This window comes from Schistocerca cancellata, chromosome 1 (genome assembly GCF_023864275.1).
Source record: "Schistocerca cancellata isolate TAMUIC-IGC-003103 chromosome 1, iqSchCanc2.1, whole genome shotgun sequence".
Taxonomy (NCBI): domain Eukaryota; kingdom Metazoa; phylum Arthropoda; class Insecta; order Orthoptera; family Acrididae; genus Schistocerca; species Schistocerca cancellata.
This window is the reverse complement of record NC_064626.1, coordinates 305,393,373-305,414,723: the sequence shown is the minus strand read 5'-3', so window position 1 is coordinate 305,414,723 and position 21,351 is coordinate 305,393,373. Positions and strand designations below refer to the sequence as shown.

The window sequence follows — 21,351 nt, the reverse complement described above, 5'->3', positions numbered from 1 at the left end:
ATTATTATTATTATTATGCACAATGCAGTATCAGTCATGGGATGATCTATTTCCTAATATAAATGTAAAAGCTTGTTTTATGAGTGAAGTGTAATTTCTTCGGAGGACTAACTCTCAGAGAATTACACTGCATGAAAAGGAAAGTAATCAATTTTGTGATGAATCTTTTAGCATCTATTGCAACAGTGATGATTATATCCACTAGTTAGCTATTGTTTTGTGTTTTACTTTAACAGAAGTTCGATATAAAAGTGGTACTCACTCTATTATTGTTAGTCTATATGTACAAAAGGTGTCAGTTCCTTTATGTTCTTTAAACAACATGTAAAGCAATGGCACTCTTTGTTATTTAATAATAGGTCTCCTGCAAAATATCACAAATGATTGAAGTCCATAAGAAATCTGACCACATGATCTGAGACAAATGTGAGAACCCAGAAACCCCTGAATTAATTATTTTTGAAGTGTTTCATTCATATAGGGTTTGTGTTGTATCTAATTTGTCGACACTTTTGAAATGAAATAGCTGCCAAAAATCTAGTATGTACACTGCCACAAGCTATGTAGTGAGCGCACATTCCCATCCCATCAGATAGTGGATGATTCAGGCAACACGAGGCCTCTGTTAGATTTATCGCCTACAAGGAAAAAACACAATAGAATCCTGTAATGTGGAATATTACTTATTTCAGTTTCCAGTTCTTTCCACCTTGCCTAGGTAATATCCTGGAAAGAACAATGGGGATACAAGTTTTAAAGTTTTATTAGTATTTCTGTTTCGACAGAGTTTGCAGCTCACACTGCACAAGTCGATGAACATGACAACAGTATTGTTATTAAAGTAATCATGTCCAGTTAAAGAGGTACACTGGTGTTTCCTCATGAGAAGAAAGTCTCTTCTATAAAACGAAAGCAAGAATTAAGTTTTGACATGAATAAAACATAAAAATCTTAATACCACAGTTTATACTATATTGAAGGCTTCAGAAAGGAACAATACATAGCCTTATCAACTTAGAACATATTTAGAAACAAGCAAAAGAAACTCTTAGAGAAGAGATGAATTGTTCAACATACACAAAGATCTTTTCCTTGGCAGAAGACATGGTTTCAAACAAAGAATGTACTAAAATATCAATTAAGAATCATAATAAACATCCTATATAGAGACACTATGATTATAATAAGCTAATATACACCCTACGACTCAGCACCCCTGCTACATGGTGAATAGCAACTTTCCTTCTCATAATACTGTTACATTTCATCCTGGATTTTCCATTGTTTGATTTAAATACTGTATTCAATACAACCTTTGTATTTTCCAAAGAACATATTTTCAAAGAACACACACAGAAATGAATTTATACTTTTGTTAAAAAATGTAACAAAGGCATAACTCCTTTGTAACTTGGCAGTTCCTGCTTGCAAATGTAGTTTTAGTTTCCATACATCATCTGGCAACTGTCTCTGTATTTACCTGCAAATTTATTTACAAAACAGCTTGACCAGAGAAGCCTTTTTGAAAAGTGTTCGTAACATAAAAATGCAGAACAGTGACTACTTGTGTTTCTGTACTTCTTAACTATAACGATCATCATTTAAGATAAAGCTGTCATCAACCTGAGGGTCGGTGTGAAGACCGCAGTGTTTTACTAGGCACGGTCCTATTGATGTGGTATTCCAGTGTGACCCATTGACCTTGGATATAACTTATCCAGCCAATTACACAAGGACTTGCAGTTTAACTATGAATCACAATGCAACATTAACAAACACTGCCAGAGGTGAAAAAATTATAAGGAATGGAGAAGAATCTTAAGACTAGCTGTGGGCTGAACCAGAGACTTTTGGTTTTGTAGCCTGGTGCTTTATCACAGAGGAACATATGAAAATATCTTATATAAGATTGTACGAGCTTTAAGTAGCGTAGGAAAATATTTAATTCAACAAGTATAATGACAATGAAAACCAAATGGATCATACAGAATTTAAAAAACAGTACAGACATAAATGATTTTACAATTCTGCACAGTAATGAAACAATAAGCATATATAGCTAAGTGATCTGCATGCAGTTTACTTAGCTGTAGTAACAACAACAACAACAACAACAATAATAATAATAATAATAAAAATCAAGAGAATCACTTACTCCTTCCATTTCACCAATAAATAATTTCAGCTTCTGTTTATTGATTTTACCAATGCTGTTGTAGAATGGTACAGTGGAGGGAAGTGGCACAAGACAATTAACACCTGAAATATACAATTTTATTAATACTAATTGTAAATTGGCTGAAACAACATCTGCAATTTTGTGTGCTTACATTTAAATATTTCAGTGTGTTTGTGAAATCCAGAGATTTTTTACTAATTTTATGGTGAGAAAATATGAAGATTGGCAGTCTGGCGTAAGTGGCTGGAGATAAGAGGTCTTGTAGGCATTTTGCATGCTTGTGTGAAAGTCTGTGCGTTTTCCTTTCTTTTTTGAAGAAGGCTGTGGGTAAAAGCTCAATGTGTAACAGCCTTTTCGTTGTGCCTGTCTGCAACTCAACATGTCACCATTATGGTGGGTAGCAATTTGCCCTTTTCGTAATTTGTTTATATTACAACCTGGACTTTCCACTGTTTAATGAATATAATACAATCTTGTTATAAGTGGACAGCAAAGATTTCTCTCATCTTTGAATATGTAACATTTGTTTGCAAGTGTTCCTTTACTTCAACTGAGAGTTTTAAGCAGAACAGTGAAATATATTACGACCAGAGAATATTTGGTTGGTTCACTGGTTGTGACAGCCAAGTTTTGTCTTCGATTGCACTAGACTGTGATAAAACACAAATGGCACACACAAGCCATGAATTTAGATTGTTGTGGTTCAATAAGTATGAGAGAGAACCACATGAGCATTGCAGAACTACCACATTTGTGTGGTAAAGGGTGAGAGACTGTCGCAACTAAGCATGTTTCATGTGTCTTTAAATTTAATAAAAATAAATGCCTTATATGCTAAACACACTTTTATATAAAATCCGTCTACAGAATAATAGAGGAGTTGTCCAGATGAAATAACTTTAGATTCAAACGTTCCCTTTGACGCCAGTGAGTCATTTTACATCACTGGGCAACTGATCAATGACTTTGTGGCTGCACACTGAAAATCTTTTTAATCCATTGACAGCCTTTGCCACATGTAACAAAAACTTTTTTTTGCTGTGCACATCACTATTCTTTTCAAATTGTGATGGCTTATTTATGATGTGTATTTACAGGGTTATTACAAATGATTGAAGCGATTTCACAGCTCTACAATAACTTTATTATTTGAGATATTTTCACAATGCTTTGCACACACATACAAACACTCAAAAAGTTTTTTTAGGCATTCACAAATGTTCGATATGTGCCCCTTTAGTGATTCGGCAGACATCAAGCTGATAATCAAGTTCCTCCCACACTCGGCGCAACATGTCCCCATCAAGGAGTTCGAAAGCATCGTTGATGCGAGCTCGCAGTTCTGGCACGTTTCTTGGTAGAGGAGGTTTAAACACTGAATCTTTCACATAACCCCACAGAAAGAAATCACATGGGGTTAAGTCGGGAGAGCGTGGAGGCCATGACATGAATTGCTGATCATGATCTCCACCACGACCGATCCATCGGTTTTCCAATCTCCTGTTTAAGAAATGCCGAACATCATGATGGAAGTGCGGTGGAGCACCATCCTGTTGAAAGATGAAGTCGGCGCTGTCGCTCTGCAGTTGTGGCATGAGCCAATTTCCCAGCATGTCCAGATACACGTGTCCTGTAACTTTTTTTTTGCAGAAGAAAAAGGGGCCGTAATCTTTAAACCGTGGGATTGCACAAAACACGTTAACTTTTTGTGAATTGCGAATATGCTGCACGAATGCGTGAGGATTCTCTACCGCCCAGATTCGCACATTGTGTCTGTTCACTTCACCATTAAGAAAAAATGTTGCTTCATCACTGAAAACAAGTTTCGCACTGAACGCATCCTCTTCCATAAGCTGTTGCAACCGCGCCGAAAAGTTCAAAGCGTTTGACTTTGTCATCGGGTGTCAGGGCTTGTAGCAATTGTAAACGGTAAGGCTTCTGCTTTAGTCCTTTCCGTACGATTTTCCAAACCGTCGGCTGTGGTACGTTTAGCTCCCTGCTTGCTTTATTCGTCGACTTCCGCAGGCTACGCGTGAAACTTGCCCGCACGCGTTCAACCATTTCTTCGCTCACTGCAGGCCGACCCGTTGTTTTCCCCTTACAGAGGCATCCAGAAGCTTTAAACTGCGCATACCATCGCCGAATGGAGTTAGCAGTTGGTGGATCTTTGTTGAACTTCGTCCTGAAGTGACGTTGCACTGTTATGACTGACTGATGTGAGTGCATTTCAAGCACGACATACGCTTTCTCAGCTCCTGTCGCCATTTTGTCTCACTGCGCTCTCGAGCGCTCTGGTGGCAGAAACCTGAAGTGCGGCTTCAGTCGAACAAAACTTTATGAGTCTTTCTACGTATCTGTAGTGTGTCGTGATCATATGTCAATGAATGGAGCTACAGTGAATTTATGAAATCGCTTCAATCATTTGTAATAGCCCTGTACTTTATACATGCAATTGGACTGCCTACCTCCTTGAAGAGACACCTAAAAGGTGCCTGTGGATGATCATATATTATTTCACAAGCACATGCTTCTACATTACACTTATTTAATATTTTTGAGTTTCCTTTGAACATTCACATGAGGGAGAAACAACTCCTGTTTTACATACTAACTCTTTTTACAGAGGAGAGTATATTAACACTTATATTTAATTTGTGTATCGCTGCAGGTACTTTATGTTGATACAAATCATCACACAAGCAATTACCAGTCACTTGCCATTAATATCTTACTGTGGAACACTATACCTCCTTAGTTAGTTTGTTCATCAGAACATTATGAGATTGATGATTATTTATATCTTCAGAATTCTGTAAATCTACTTTTCCTTCTCAATCTCTTAAGCTCTGACAAACTGATTTAGAAGGTGTAGTGCAGCATAATAAGGTATTGATGGAAAGTGACTGGCAATTCCTTACAAAACTCTGCACGTATATCTGTTTACATTCTTTTGTGAGAATCTAATTGCCTTGTATACACATACATTTTGTGAAGTTGAATTTCCCAAGTGGGACTTCAGATAAGCCATTATCACAACTGACACTAAATGTAGCTTCACAAATTTGTAATACAAGTCACCATCTGCAATCTACTTAAATTAAGTCAAACAGTTGACATCTACAACAGTACTTTCAACATCTCTAATGGAGTTCTGCTTCTCCTCTAATTTTTATTGTATCTCTTTCATTCCATATACTTTAATCAGTCGTGGACTGTAGTGCATGCAAGTAATCTGAGCATTACACCATTTATAGCAATATCAGGAGAACTAATATTTCAAATATTTCACGAAAGAAAAGTTTTTTTCAACAAGTTTTACTTCTCAAGCGGAGGGTCTGAGATTTGGGTGACTGGTTTTGATCACATTTTGCAAATGCCTTCTATATAGAAAATTGTATTTTCAATGCTATACATCAAAAGAATGCATAAAAACAAAATTTTAATGTCAGTTGAAGTCAAAAGTTAATCATGTTTGAGTTATTAACATTTGTGTGTTTTCATGCTGTAGCTTGGGTACCAGTCATCGAATGTGTATCAGAGTGACAGACTACCAAACTGCTGGTCTGTGTCAGATACGTAGTCATGGCTTTTTTTTCATTCAATATATCTTTTAGGGCATCTGATAATATGATGACAGTTGGAATACCTCTCCTTCCTTTCCTTTAAGTAAAATGCTGGGAAGTGTGATAAATAGTCAAATACACGTAATGTACTGACAGTTATTTTCATTGTGATACATGATGCACTACTACAGGATTTTCGTAGACAATGTTGTGCTCAACTGACCTGCACCGTGAAAGTGATAGCAAGAGAGCCAGGAAGACATGGTGAGAGTAGAAGGAAGACTTGTGGTGGTGGCAGTGAGGGGGGAGAAGGACAACTAGTAGTGGTTGTGAAGGGGGAGAAGGAAGACTGAAGGCTGGTGGTGGTGGTGGTGGTGGTGGTGGTGGTGGTGGTGGGAGACGGTAGGGTGGTGGTGCTGGTGGTGGTGGTGGTGGTGGTGGTGGTGAGGGGGGGGAGGAGGAAGACCGGTGTGGGGAGGAGAGAGACTGGTGTGGTCTTGGGTTGGGGCACTCAATGATGACAATGAAGTTAACAGCGTCCACACGAAAGTAGTACAAATGAATGCAGTTAAAACAGAGAAAATGCATGAAGAACGAGGTCGCTTGGGTGCACTGTTATTATGGAGGAGGAAAGTCATGTGTTGCTACGTTGGAGTATGTGGAAGGTTACCACGATTAAGTACGGTACAGTAATTAGAAGAAGAACTAGAAGAAATACAATTGGAATTTGGGTGAAAAAAAAACCACATGCCTGGAAAAATCTCTCCTGAACAGGTGGGAGCAAAACAGTTGTCAACTCGTCCAACGAAATTAGTGTTTTTAACAGAAGATTTGTAAGATTACCTGTATACATCACATTTTAGTACATAATCAGATCCTTAAGTATCACCTGTACTATAATTAACTTATAATATATGTGTCTTGCTCTCTTTACAGACTGTTATACGTGAATGTAAATACCAGTGCAGAACTGAAAGTTTAGAGGACAACAAAATGCTGTTTGAAGAATTCTACAATTTAGACCACAATGCACAAACAACACAGTAAGTTCCGTCATGCATGGAAATATATATCAAACACTGGGAGACTACGGAGGCCATTTCGTGCAGACATTGCACATTTAAGTATTTTTTTAGACGAAATGCACAAAAATTCAGGTATCTCAAAAGACTTTGCACGTGGTATACAAAATCACTGTTGGATGTCTGCAAATGCTCCACTCAGGAAAAGTGGAAACAACGGCATGCCCTTTGAAGACAGAAGGAGTAAGCTTCAGAAGTGACCTAGAAAACTGCAGGACGTCCCGAAGGTTTTGATAAGAAACCACACTGCCAAGTTAGCATAGCAAGAAAGCCATTATTCGATATATAAGAATGGAAAGTTCTTCCAGGGATCCAATTTGAAAGTCTATAAACTGTACCAACTCTTTAAAGAAGTGGTCATTTTAGGGATTTTAACCAAGATAAACTCACGCTGCAGTGTTGTTCCACCGCAGTGTTGTTCTTCGCAACGTCGTTGTAGAAGCATGCCCGGAAAAAGTTAAGTGAAAGATTCACATGATATGCACTTTTATTTATTTATAAAAGCTGGTTTCGGAACTTTCCTTTGTAAGACCATGTGCACACGATTCGTGTATTGATTTGAAGTTCTGGATCCGCGTATTTTACTGCTCGCGTCACTTCTTCATAACTATCATTAATTGTTATCAATACCCATTTGTATTGTGATATACTGTGGAATTTCGAAAATTCGTGAGTGCCGCAATAAACCTGTATAGTGCCCGTAGAAGGCCGTGGCCACTAGATGCACAGTCGGCTGGGGAAGTGTGGGAGACAGACAGTGGTGGGTGTCGCTCTGAGCGCTGTAGTAAAAATGCCAAGTGCTAGAGGGGAAGTGCTGTTCATAATGAAGACTATGGTCACATTTTTTGCAAATATTAAGTTGGGATCCTCCACGCTCATGCTTGCATGGTGACCATTCAAAAAATCTACTGTCACCTTTGCTCTTGTTAACATCTAAAAAAGTAATTCACTGAAAATGCAGCGATTTATTTTCGCCTGGGTTGTTAACCATTTGTAACTTTCAGAGAAGCGTCATGAGTGGCAAATTTTTGAGTAAAACCTACATATTTCTCTGACTGCCAAGTCAAAATTTGCTTCTTTCGCCAAAACACACTGTCTCCCCTCACTAACATGTTGTGAGAGAACTGCAAGAAAATTCTGAAACAGTGCTTCATTAAGTGAGGAACTGAGGGAAAGTAAAGCCAGCAGCTTATGAGAAAGCAAATTCTTGGTGCAAAAAAAGCATAATGTCTCAACATATGTTGTTCCAAAACCCATAGCATTTCTCGTTTCACCAGCTACCGACAGCCCTTAAAAATTACATTCTTTCACTGAAAAAGTCAGTAGTTATTGGAATAACATGGTAGACCATGAAGTTTTACATAATAACGATACGGTAAAATACTCTCCTCTTTGTGTGCTATCATTCGCCAAAATTTCATTTCAATGACGAAAGTTGTGCATATTTCACTCTGGCTTTATTGCTGGCGTGGTGCGATTGTGAATCAGTGTTCTACGTCAGATCAATTTCCTCAAGATTGGTGACAGATACATGCCTCTACCCAAGTCTAAAGAATAATTCAGTACCTTAACTAAATTTCATATGCAAAAACATATTATGTAATATGCACCAAACGCATCGTAGCGATCTGTTTTTCATGGCACGCTTTTCCGGATTTTGCACTGTGCCTATTTTCACGTAAATATCACAATAACTATGACCATTAACGAAATTATGGGCACATCATCATGAACCTAACATATAGAGCTATGAGAAAAACAAGCTTTTTTTTCCTCCAAATAGTTTGTGTAAAATCATTTGAGAAAGGTTGTAGGGTGCGTGCCTCGATTCTGTCATCCCTGACAGATCAAAAGGTGGAAAACTCTTATACTATGTCAGCAAAAGTATCCGGACACCCCGAAAAAAATACATTTTTCATATTAGGTGCATTGTAATGCCACCTACTGCCGGGTACTCTATATCAGCGGCCTTAATAGTCATCAGATATTGTGAGAGAACAGAATGGGGCGCTCCGTGGAACTCACGGACTTCGAACGTGGTCAGGTGATTCCGCATCACTTGTGTCATATGAATGTTATGTGAGATTTCCACACTCCTAAACATCCTCCTACATTCACTGTTTCCGATGTGATAAGAAACTGGAAACGTGAAGGGACAGGCACAACACAAAACCATACAGGCCGACCTCGTCTGTTGACTGACGGAGACGGCTGACAGTTTACGAGGGTTGTAATGTGTAATAGGCAGACACCTATCCAGACCATCACACAGGAATTCCAGACTGCATCAGGATCCACTGCAAGGACTGCGACAGTTAGGAGGGAGGTGGGAAACTTGGATTTTATGGTCGAGTGGCTGCTCATAAGCCATACATCACGCCAGTAAATGCCAAACGACGCCTCAATTGGTGTAAGGAGCATAAAGATTTGACGATTGAACGGTGGAAAAACATTGTGTGGAGTAACAAATCACAGTACACAATATGGAGATCCGATGGCAGGATGTGGGCAAGGTGAATGCTCAGTGAATGTCATATGCTAGCATGTATAGTGCCAACAGTAAAATTCGGATGCGGTGGTGTCATGGTGTGGTCGTGTTTTTCACGGAGAGGCCTTCCACCCCTCATTTTGCATGACACGATCACCGCACAGGCCTGCATTGATGTTTTAAGCACCTTCTTGATTCCCACTGTTGAAGAGCAATTCGGGGATGGCGATTGCACCTTTCAACGTGATCGAGCACCTGTTCATAATGCATGGCCTGTAGCGGAGTTGTTACATGACAATAACATCTCTGGCCTGCACAGAGTCCTGACCTGATTTCTGTAGAACACCTTTGGGATGTTTTGGAACGCTGATTTTGTGCCAGGCCTCACCGACCGACATCGATACCTCTCTTCAGTGCAGCACCGTGAAGAACACGCTGCCATTCCCCAAGAAACCTTCCAGCAACTGAGTGAACATAGCTATCATCAAGGCTAAGGATGGGCCAACACCATAGTGAATTCCAGCATTACCGATGGAGGACGCCATGAACTTGCAAGTCATTTTCAGCCAGGTGTGCGGATACTTTTGATCACATAGTGTATACTAAGATGTACCTCTATCTCTGTTATACACTTCACATATCTGATATGTCTGATAAACAATTATTTCTTGACTGTTAAAAGTCTCCAGCCCTGCTACAGTGTCTACTTTAGGGCCATGTACTACAGCCACAGTAGCCCAACCATTACTATACTCCATTCTTCGTACTAATAGCAATATTATCGATAGCTTTTAGACTGTAAGGCGATAACATCTTCTCCTCTTATAATAAAGAGGTATGCTCTGTCTATGTGTATTCTGCTGCTCGATGACTGACGCCATCTGAGAAACATTACTTATATAACCGTGTGTGTGTGTATGCGCTGCAACATACTTTTATATACATCTTCGATAGAAAAGTGTACTAAGCTTATCTGCGATACTTAAGTACACAGCATTAAAGGAGCCAGTGCGGTTGGCTGGGCGTACTAATACTATAATTTATTTCCGGTCCCGATAAGAGAGCAGAAGCCGGAAGTTGCAGTTAGATAAGTAATGTTTCTCTTACGGCGGCAGCGTCAGTCGTTGAGCAGCAGCACATGTAGCAGCATTTACACAGACAGATAATGATTTGTTGTTATAGGAGGAGAAGGTGTTCGCGCCTTGCAGTCTATAAAGCTATTGATAATATTGCTATTAGTATGAAGAATGGATTAGATACCCAAGTGATTTTGCATGCCTTCAGTCTTTTGTGGATGTGTACTGAATTTCATGCTTATGAACGCACACACGAATGGACATGGTAATGGTTGGGCTACTGTGGCTTAGTAAGTAGTCCTAAAGTAGACACTGTAGCAGGTCTGCTTATCAGATATTTCATATATGTTCAGTGTATAACAGAGATAGAGGTACATCTTATATCTATACAATGCCATTGCTTCTTAGGATGAGGAATCATTGTAAAATAAATGAGTCAGAGTCTGTGTTGGTAGGGGTTAAAGGAGCTCTTAATTGTAGCAAGGTTACAGTTGTTGGTGATGCGACACATTATTATAGAAATAAAAATAAATTACCTACCCTTTCCTTATCTCCAGCCCTGCTACAATGTCTACTTTAGGATCGCATACTACAGCCACAGTAACCCAACCATTACCGTGCCCATTAGCGTCTGTGTCCGTAAATGTGAAATTCAGCACACATCCGCGAAATACTGAAGAGCCATGAAAAATCACTTGGACACTTAGTCCATTCTTCGTGCTAATAGCTAGCTTCGTGCTAGTAGCTTTATGGACTAAGGCGGGGCCGCTTTATCCTCCTATAATAACGAGGAACACCTACACCTAGCGCGACGAGTTCTTCGTATCAAAACCACTTATCTCTGCAGTTGCGAAATCAAAAAGTTACCCTTGGCAGACTGTTGTAAATAGTGAAGGAGAATATATTTTTGATGATCACAATCTCTGTTATCTGTATTAAATTTATGGAAAAATGTTATCGACTTATGCACCAATCCAATACTTGCAGCAACCTTGGTATCCACGAGATTAAAACAACATTACACATCCATTAGCTTTAATAGCCTATCCAGACTGTGTGAAAATCCATCACCTTTATCTATGGCAAAGAAAGCTAATCTATTAGAAATGTGTGGATATAATCCTGAACACTATCAAACCAGTTATGGGAACCCAAAGATAAAGTGATGTGACAATGTGATGATTAATCATTGCAAAACATTCTTTTTGCCTGATTACCAGTGACAAAATAAGCATTTGCAAAGATTTTGCTTCTTTTTTTCCTCCTCTTCATAAAAACCTGCATTCTGAGGGTTATAGCATTTTTGCTGGCAGGCATTTAAATAATGTTTCTTATTTCAAGGAGAGGTGAGTAGATTTCCAAAAATGACATTTTCACAATTTATTTGCTAGTATTTAATTGGTAAAATACAAATTTTTCGTACTTTTGGCATAAACATGGATTTTTGGTTGGTAATGGTGTTAAATTATAAATTTATGGTTAAATAAATGAACAATTATTTTTTATTTAATTTTTTTAAGCTCTGACTCTTCCTGCTGATTTGCAACAGTCACTGACTGTTCTCTTTCAGTAAACACTGAGGTCATGGAACAAAAATTATGTAAGTTAAAATTATTTTAATTTTTTGGTGACTATCACTTTTTTAAGCATATACTTTAACTTGTCAGAAGTAATTTTTTGTGAGATATATTTGCCATCATTCATTAATTTTCTTTGAATTTATTTAATTAATATAGTTTCAGAATATGAATAAACCTGGCAGACACCGTATATAACACTGGACTTATCTTGAGGATCAGTTTTTAGCCAGTCATATGACTTCTTGAATTGCCTCAACCCTGGGCATTTCAGCATTTTGATCCAGATGCAGTTCATTATTAAGTAAATGCCTAATCATAAACACAGACGAAAAATGGAACAGAAAGCTACTTACTTTCAGGCAATAAAGAGCAAGTATCAGAACGACAATAAGTGACAACGGTGGAGTCAGCAATAATCATTCAATAATGTCAAAATGACTGAATGATTCCACTTACAACTGAAGGTGCTCGGGATCAGGGAATTCTAATTGTCATTCCCAGAGGGTAGTAAACATAGTTACAGACTGTTTATAAAGATGGCTGGAGATAGGTGTAAGTGTGAAATTGAAGTAACAGTGTGTGCATGTGATTAGTATTTGATCTTTACAATCATAACTGGTTACGGGATATTTTGCACAGTATTTTTACCTAACATGTAAGTAACTAACTGCTAAAGTGTTTCAGGCTAAATTCAAATAATTTTTAATCAATGGGCATCACATCCTTTCAGTAAAATGAAATGCAGTCTCTAAAATTTGACGATGTTACCTCTTCCTCCACCTAGGGAACTCCATCATGAACTACACACACCCAATGATAAAAACCTTGTGTTATTTGTGTAGGACTAATTTAATCCACAGCAATATGTGAAGGAGTTTTAAATGATGAACGGAATAAGTGGTCTACACCGAATGTATTTAAAAAAAATATGGTATAATGCTTATTTTCACTTTGGCGTAGCCCGTGAGATGTCTCCACATGTACCCCCAGAAGTAGAGTTGCCCTCCAGGGTATGTCCATCTCAGTTGTACACCACAGCTTTAGTTCAGCCATTAAAAGTACCACAGATGGATTTCACTCAGAAAAATGAATGGATAACCCACTCAACTAAATACTAAAGAGTGGTTTCAGCTGAAAGAACAAACACATAGTTAAACCAACAGAAGAACTACAGAATGATTATGCTTGAAAAGGTACAATGAAGACTTCAGTCAATATGCTGGACTACAACGTAATGTGTTGACTGTTTTCATTTGGTCGCTCCCAAAGAGTGATTCACTTGAACAAAATTAATGAATAATACTCTGACCAATACGCAAAACACAACCTCATCAGTCCCTCGGTTCAAGAGTTGTGCATCCAAAAGTGGAAAAGTCCACAGAGAATGTTATTTGATCTACACAGAAGCACCAAAGAAACTGGTATATGCATGTGTATTCAAATACAGAGATGTAAACACGCAGAATACGGCACTGCTGTCGGCAATACCTACATAAGACGACAAGTGTCTGGCGCAGTTGTTAATCGGTTACTGCTGCTACAATTGTATGTTATCAAGATTTAACTGAGTTTGAACTTGGTGTTATAGTCGGTGACGAGCAATGGGACAAAGCATCTCCGAGGTAGTGATGAAGTGGGAATTTTCCCGTACGACTATTTCATAAGTGTACTGTGAATATCAGGAACCCAGTAAAACATCAGATCTCCGACATCACTGCAGCCGGAAAAAGAACCTGCAAGAACAGGACCAACAACGATTGAAGACAATCATTTAACATGACAGAAACCTTCTGCAAATTACAGCAGATTTCACTGCTGGGCCATCAACAAGTGTCAGTGTGCCAACCATTAAACATAACATTGATATCGGCTTTCAGTGCCGAAGGCCCACTCTTGTACCCTTGATGACTGCACGGCAAAGCTTTATGCCTGGCGAGGGTGCATCAACACCGACATTGGCCTGTTTGTTTTTTTTTATTTTTTATTTTTTATTTCTTTTTTTTTATTTTTCTGTGGTTTTAGGGCGCACAACTTCAACGGTCATTAGCGCCCAGACTATGTTAGGAATGCACCGCGAGTCACAAGTTTAAAACAGCAACGAAACGGAAAACACGATAAAAGACAGACTGAGGCATAGGATTAAAAAAAAAGGAAAACAGCATAATCAAATGTCCTTAGAGAGGGTTGTCAAATTGATAAAATGAAGAACGCGAGCAGCTGCTCGTGGGTCATCCGCTAAAAGGGCTTCTAGAGTACATGGCAGGCCAAGATCAAGACGCAGTGTAGTAAATTCCGGACAGGACGTTAAAATGTGGCGGACCGTCAGCAATTGCCCACATGGACAGAACGGTGCCGGCGCAGCCGTCAGCAGATGGCGATGGCTGAACCGGCAGTGTCCAATTCGTAACCGGGCCAAAACTACCTCCTCCCGCCGAGAAGGGTGTGAGGAGGACATCCAAGCCACGGGAAAAGGTTTCAAGGCCCGAAGCTTGTTGTCTGTAAGTGCAGCCCAATCGGCATGCCACAGCGATAAAATGCACCGACAAATGACCCTGCTAAAATCTGACGAAGGGACACAACAAGAAGCTGTCCGAGGCTGGAGGACCGCAGCCTTGGCCCCGGCATCTGCAGCTTCGTTCCCAGGGATACAGACATGGCCAGGAACCCACATAAAGCTAACCGGAGAACCGACGTCCACCAGCTGCTGAAGAGAGCGTTGGATCCGGTGCACGAAAGGGTGAACCGGGTACGGATCACTGAGGCTCTGGTTAGCGCTCAGGGAATCGGAGCAGATGACATATGCAGAATGTCGGTGGCGGCAGATGTAAAGAACAGCCTGGTAGAGGGCAAAGAGCTCAGCTGTGAAGACCGAACAGTCCATGGAGCCGGTATTTGAAACTTTGTGCCCCGACAATAAAAGAACACCCGACCCCGTCATTGGTCTTAGAGCCATCTGTATAAATGAAGGTCATATTAATGAACTTCGAACGAAGTTCGACAAAACGGGAGTGGTAGACTGAACCGGGGGTAACCTCCTTCGGGAGCGAGCAGAGGTCAAGGTGGACGCGAACCTGAGCCTGGAGCCAAGGTGGCGTGTGGCTCTCGCCCACTCGAAAGGTTGCAGGGAGTGAAAAATTAAGGTGTTGAAGGAGGCGACGAAAGCGAACTCCAGGGGGTAGCAGGGCAGAGACATACAACCCGTATTGACGGTCGAGAGAGTCATCAAAAAAGGAACGATAAGACGGGTGGTCAGGCATTGCCAGTAGCCGACAGGCATACCGACAAAGCAGTATATCGCGCCGGTAGGTGAGTGGCAACTCACCAGCGTCAGCATGAAGACTCTCGACGGGACTAGTATAAAACGCGCCGATCGCACGTCGTAAACCACGATGTTGTATGGAGTTGAGGCGGCGTAAGATGGATGGCCGTGCAGAGGAGTATACGAAGCTCCCATAATCCAGCTTGGAGCGGACGATCGACCGATATAGGCGAGGTAGGACGGTTCGATCCGCTCCCCACGACATACCACTGAGAACACGGAGAACATTTAGAGAACGGGTACAACGGGCAGCCAAATATGACACATGTGGAGACCAACTAAGTTTCCTGTCAAATGTAAGACCTAAAAATTTTGTTGTCTCCACGAATGGGAGAGCAACGGGACCGAGTCGTAAGGACGGTGGGAGAAACTCTTTGTAGCGCCAGAAGTTAATACAGACCGTCTTCTCGGCAGAAAAACGGAAGCCATTGGCGACACTCCAGGAGTAAAGACGGTCAAGAGAACGCTGAAGACAGCACTCCAGGAAACACGTACGCTGCGCGCTGCAATAGATGGTAAAATCGTCCACGAAAAGGGAGCCTGATACATCAGCTGGGAGGCAATCCATTATTGGATTGATCGCTATGGCGAAAAGAGCGACGCTCAAAACTGAGCCCTGTGGCACCCCATTCTCCTGGCGAAAGGTGTCCGACAGGACAGAACCCACACGTACCCTGAACTGTCGATCCATTAAAAAGGAACGAATAAAAAGAGGGAGGCGACCGCGAAGGCCCCATGTATGCATGGTGCGGAGAATGCCCGCCCTCCAACAGGTGTCATAAGCCTTCTCCAAATCAAAGAACACAGCCGCGGTCGGGCGCTTCCGCAAGAAGTTATTCATAATGAAGGTCGACAAGGTAACCAGATGGTCAACAGCAGAACGGCGCCTACGAAATCCACATTGTGCATTGGTAAGTAGGCGTCGAGACTAGCAACCAAACGGATCGAGAGTTAACCATTCGCTCCATCACTTTACAGACACAGCTGGTAAGCGAGATGGGTCGATAACTGGAAGGCAAGTGCTTGTCCTTCCCCGGCTTAGGAATCGGGACAACAATAGACTCGCGCCAGCATGCGGGAACATGTCCCTCAATCCAGATGCGATTGTAAGTACGAAGAAGAAAACCGTTACCCGCAGGAGAAAGGTTCTTCAGCATCTGAATATGAATAGAATCAGGCCCTGGAGCGGAGGACCGTGATCGGCCAAGGGCGTTTTCGAGTTCCCGCATGGTGAGTGGGGCATTATAACTTTCACGATTCGAGGAGCGGAAGTTAGGTGGCCTAGCCTCCTCTGCCTGTTTGCGGGGGAGGAAGGCAGGGTGGTAATGAGCGGAGCTCGAAACCTCTGCGAAAAAGCGGCCAAAGGCATTGGAGACAGCCTCAGGGGCCACAAGGATGTCATTCGCGACCTTCAAGCCAGAAACTGGTGAGTGGACCTTAGTGCCAGATAGCCGGCGCAGGCTACCCCAGACAACAGAAGAAGGAGTAAAACTGTTGAAGGTGCTTGTGAAAGCAGCCCAGCTGGCTTTCTTGCTTTCTTTAATAATACGACGACACTGTGCACGTAATCTTTTATAATTGATACAATTCGCCACTGTAGGGTGGCGTTTAAAGGTGCGTAAAGCACGTCGACAAGCACGTAAAGCGTCTCTACATGCTGCGGTCCACCAGGGGACCGGTACGCGACGTGGAGAAGAAGGAGGGTGAGGGATGGAATATTCAGCAGCAGTGAGAATGACTTCCGTGAGGTGTGCGACCTGACGATCGCAGCTTGTGAAGGTGTGATCCTGGAAGGTCGCCCTGGAAGAGAAGAGCCCCCAGTCTGCTTTGGAGATGGTCCAACTAGATGAGCACAGAGAGGGGCATGTTGCAGGAGATGGATAACACACGGGAAGTGGTCGCTCGAATATGTATCAGAAAGTGCATACCACTCAAACCGGCGTGCAAGTTGGGGAGTACATATAGAGAGGTCTAAATGGGAATAGGTGTGAGATGTGTCCGAAAGAAAAGTAGGGGCGCCAGTATTGAGGCAGACAAGATTGAGCTGGTTGAAAAGGTCTGCTAACAGGGAGCCCCTCGGGCAGGATGCTGGAGAGCCCCAAAGGGGATGGTGGGCATTGAAGTCTCCAGTTAACAAAAATGGTGCAGGTAGCTGAGCAATAAGTTGCATCATGTCTGCCCTGGTAACGGCAGACGACGATGGAGTGTAAACGGAACAAATGGAAAATGTAAAAGTGGGGAGAGTAATGCGGATGGCAACTGCCTGCAGGCCGGTGTGCAACGGGATGGGATCGTAGTAAATATCATCCCGGACCAGCAACAAAACCCCTCCATGAGCCGGGATACCTACCACAGGGGGTAGGTCAAAACGCACAGAGGTGTAGTGTGCCAAGGAAATTGGATCGCATGGGCGTAGCTTCGTTTCCTGGAGGGCTACAACGAACGGACGGTGCAAGCGGAGCAGCAACTTCAAGTCCTCTCGGTTGGAGCGAATGCTGCGAATATTCCAGTGAATAAGTGCCATCGTAAGAAGAAAAGGAAGATAAAAGAAGAGGTCACCTCGAAGGCCGCTGAGGGCCTGACTTTGAGCGAGCACTGCCGCCGCTATCAGTAGGCGGACAGTCATCGTCCATTGGGTCTATAGGTTCATCGGCCATCTCGGGAAGATGGCCGGGAAGGGAAGCTTCCGCCGCCGGTGAACGGCCAGATGTTCGGCTACCAGCGGTGCGGCCAGGCGAAACGGATGACGGCCTGGGGCGGCAACCGCTGGGTGGCGCAGGAGAAGAAATGCGCCGTGGCGGAGAAGGAGAACTGTGCTTCCTATGAGCCTTCTTGGAAGGTCGTTTGGTGGAAGTACCGGTCGAAGGCTGGGAGGTCGAGGGACGTAGGAAGTCTGCACGGGACGGTTCCTTCTTGAAGGCCCGGGCATCTGACTTCGGGGTCTTCGTCTTAGCAGAAGCTGATGAAGGGGCTGGTGTCTGTGGGGTGATGGGAGGAAGAGGAGACGTCGACCGCGCGATCTTAGCACTGGCCGAACGGACGACCGTGGTGCTGAAGGTCAGATCGCATGTCTGGGTTGCCACCTCCCTGGTAGTCCGAGGAGAGGCGAGGACAGTACTGTATTTCCCCGCTGGGAGCAGCGTGGGCTTCCTACTAGCCAATAGCTTGCGAGCAGCCGAGGTGGACACTTTTTCTTTGACCCGAATTTCTTGGATACAGCGTTCTTCCTTATAGACAGGACAGTCGCGGGAGGATGCGGCATGGTCACCCTGACAGTTCACACAACAAGGAGACGGAGGTGGACAGTCACCCTCATGGGCATCCCTGCCGCAAGTGACACATTTAGCCGCATTGGAACAAGACTGTCGAGTGTGATTGAAACGCTGACACTGGTAGCAGCGCGTAGGTGTCGGGACATAGGGGCGAACAGAAATAACCTCGTAGCCCGCCTTTATGCGCGATGGCAGCTGAACACTATCAAAGGTCAAGAAAAGTGTCCGGGTCGGTACAAGGTCATTGTTGACCTTTTTCATGACCCTATGGACAGCAGTCACGCCCTGCTCAGCGAGGAAAGATTGAATCTCCTCGTCAGTCAATCCGTCGAGGGATCGAGTATAGACCACACCACGAGACGAATTCAAAGTTCGGTGAGCCTCCACCCGGACAGGGAACGTGTACAGGAGTGTGGCCCGAAGCAGTTTTTGTGCCTGAAAGGCGCTCTCAGTTTCTAGTAATAAGGTACCGTTACGCAACCTGGTACAAGATTTGACAGATCTGGCTATGGCATCTACGCCCTTCTGAATAACGAAAGGGTTGACAGAAGAAAAATCCTTTCCGTCCTCAGATCGAGAAACGACGAGGAACTGTGGGGCAGGCGGTAGGACTTTAGTCACTGTTGGCTGGTCATGTTTCCGTTTTTGGGCAGGAGTCGAGAGATGGAGTGAAATCCATTGCGGAGGAATCCCCCATGATTGCCAGCGTCTCCGATGGCGCGCTCCTTCCTTGTGGGGACCCTCTCAGAGGGCACTCCCGCCTTAGGTGAATGTTTACACCTCAGATCACACCTCCCGAGAAACAGACGGAGGGACCAATCGGCATGGTCAGAAGGTATCAGCTCAGGCAATCACCCCTCCCTGGGCCTGGCCTTTACCAGGGGGTACGCGCGTACCTTACATGTCTACCCAGGGCGGGGAATTACGCGTTACCCCGTCACCAGCTACGCGTGCGAACGCGTGGGTCGGCCTTCAGGCACGCACAGGGAGGAAGGAAGAAGAGGAAAAAGAAGAGAGAGAGGGAGAAAGAGGACAGACTGTCTCAAACGCCGAGGCGGAGACCAGAGAAGGCAAGGAGAAGGCAATGAGAAGGCAAGGAGAAGAAGGCAATGAGAAGGCAAGGAGAAGAAGGCAATGAGAAGGCAAGGAGAAGAAGGCAAGGAGAAGAAGGCAATGAGGAGGCAAGGAGAAGAAGTCAAGGGAAAGAGTAAGGAAGACAGTGAGGTGGAGAAGAGCAAAGAAAGGAACCAACCAAAGGAAGGAAGAAACGAGAAGTGAAAAACCAAAAAGACCACAATTATAGGTCGTGGAACCGTCCGTCTCTGGACGCAGGCGCTAACTACCCCCGTGAGGGGGATGGACTCGTTTTAGTCGCCTCTTACGACAGGCAGGAATACCTCGGGCCTATTCTAATCCCCGGACCCGCAGAGGGTACATTGGCCTGTTGACGACTGGAAAGATGTTGTCTGGTCGGAAGAGTCATTTCAAATTGTATCGAGCGGATGGACGTGTGGAAGTATGGAGCCAACCTCACGAATCCATGGGCCCTTCATGTCAGCAGGGGACTATTCAAGCTGATGGAGGTTCTGTAATGTTGTGGGGCGTGTGCAGCTGGAGTGATATGGGACCTCTGAAATGTCTACATACAACTTGGACAGGTGACACATAAGCACCCTCTCTGATCACCTGCATCCATTCATGTCCATTGTGCATCTGACAAACTTGTGCAATTCCAGCAAGACACTGCGACACCCCACACATCCAGAATTGCTACAGAGTGACTGCAGGAACACTCTTCTAAGTTTAAACACTTCCGCTGGCCACCAAACTTCCCATACATGAACATTATTGAGCATATCTGGGATGCCTTGCAACATGCTGTTCAGAAGAGTCCTCCACCTCCTCGCACTCTTAAGGATTTGTGGACAGCCCTGCAGGATTCATGGTGTCAGTTCCCTCCAGCATTACATCAAACATTAGCCGAGTCCATGCCATGCCACACTGCGGCACTTCTGCATGCTTGTGGGGGCCCTACACATTATTAGGCAGGTGTACCAGTTTCTTTGGCTCTTCAGTGTAGTCTGAAGATTTACACTAGTAAAAGTGAGGAGGCTAAAAACATAATGGACATCTTTTGGTCCATCATTAATAAAAGCAAGATGAAGGAGATAGGAAAGTCAGCAGGTGGGTGTCCTGGAGCTACGTAAGTGACAGAAAATGTCCTACCCACAGCTGTCCCACTCCTAATCCATCACACTCAAGAGCACCAACTACTCAACAAAGTGTGACATCCTGAATAGAAAACTGGGCAGGGCAGAAAGGGCAAACTAAATCTAAAAGTTATTAAAAATAGGGATGAACAAGTAGCTTGGTCAAGAAGGTACACCCCATATCAACCGCCGTGGCCTGCTCCGGAGGTAGATTAAAACATTGCCAATGTTAGAGGCAATGAATCCAGAATTCCAAACTTAGCACAGATGGCCAGAAGGAGGCCACCAAGATATGAGTTACTGAAACTTCCTGGCAGATTAAAACTGTGTGCCCGACCGAGACTCGAACTCGGGACCTTTGCCTTTCGCGGGCAAGCGCTCTACCATCTGAGCTACCAAAGCACGACTCACGCCCGGTACTCACAGCTTTACTTCTGCCAGTATCTCGTCTCCTACCTTCCTAACTTTACAGAAGCTCTCCTGCGAACCTTGCAGAACTAGCACTCCTGAAAGAAAGGATATAGCGGAGACATGGCTTAGCCACAGCCTGGGGGATGTTTCCAGAATGAGATTTTCACTCTG

General features: G+C 43.3%; 1 protein-coding gene across 1 annotated transcript in view; it reads right to left on the bottom strand.

The window, feature by feature from the left end:
- Nucleotides 1–21,351, bottom strand: part of LOC126172609 (BRISC complex subunit FAM175B-like) — a 139,606-nt gene that overhangs the window by 79,244 nt on the left and 39,011 nt on the right. The window contains exon 3 of the mRNA XM_049920896.1: nucleotides 2,156–2,259. Coding sequence (XP_049776853.1) covers nucleotides 2,156–2,259 — 104 coding nt within the window. The remainder of the gene's footprint in view (nucleotides 1–2,155; nucleotides 2,260–21,351) is intronic.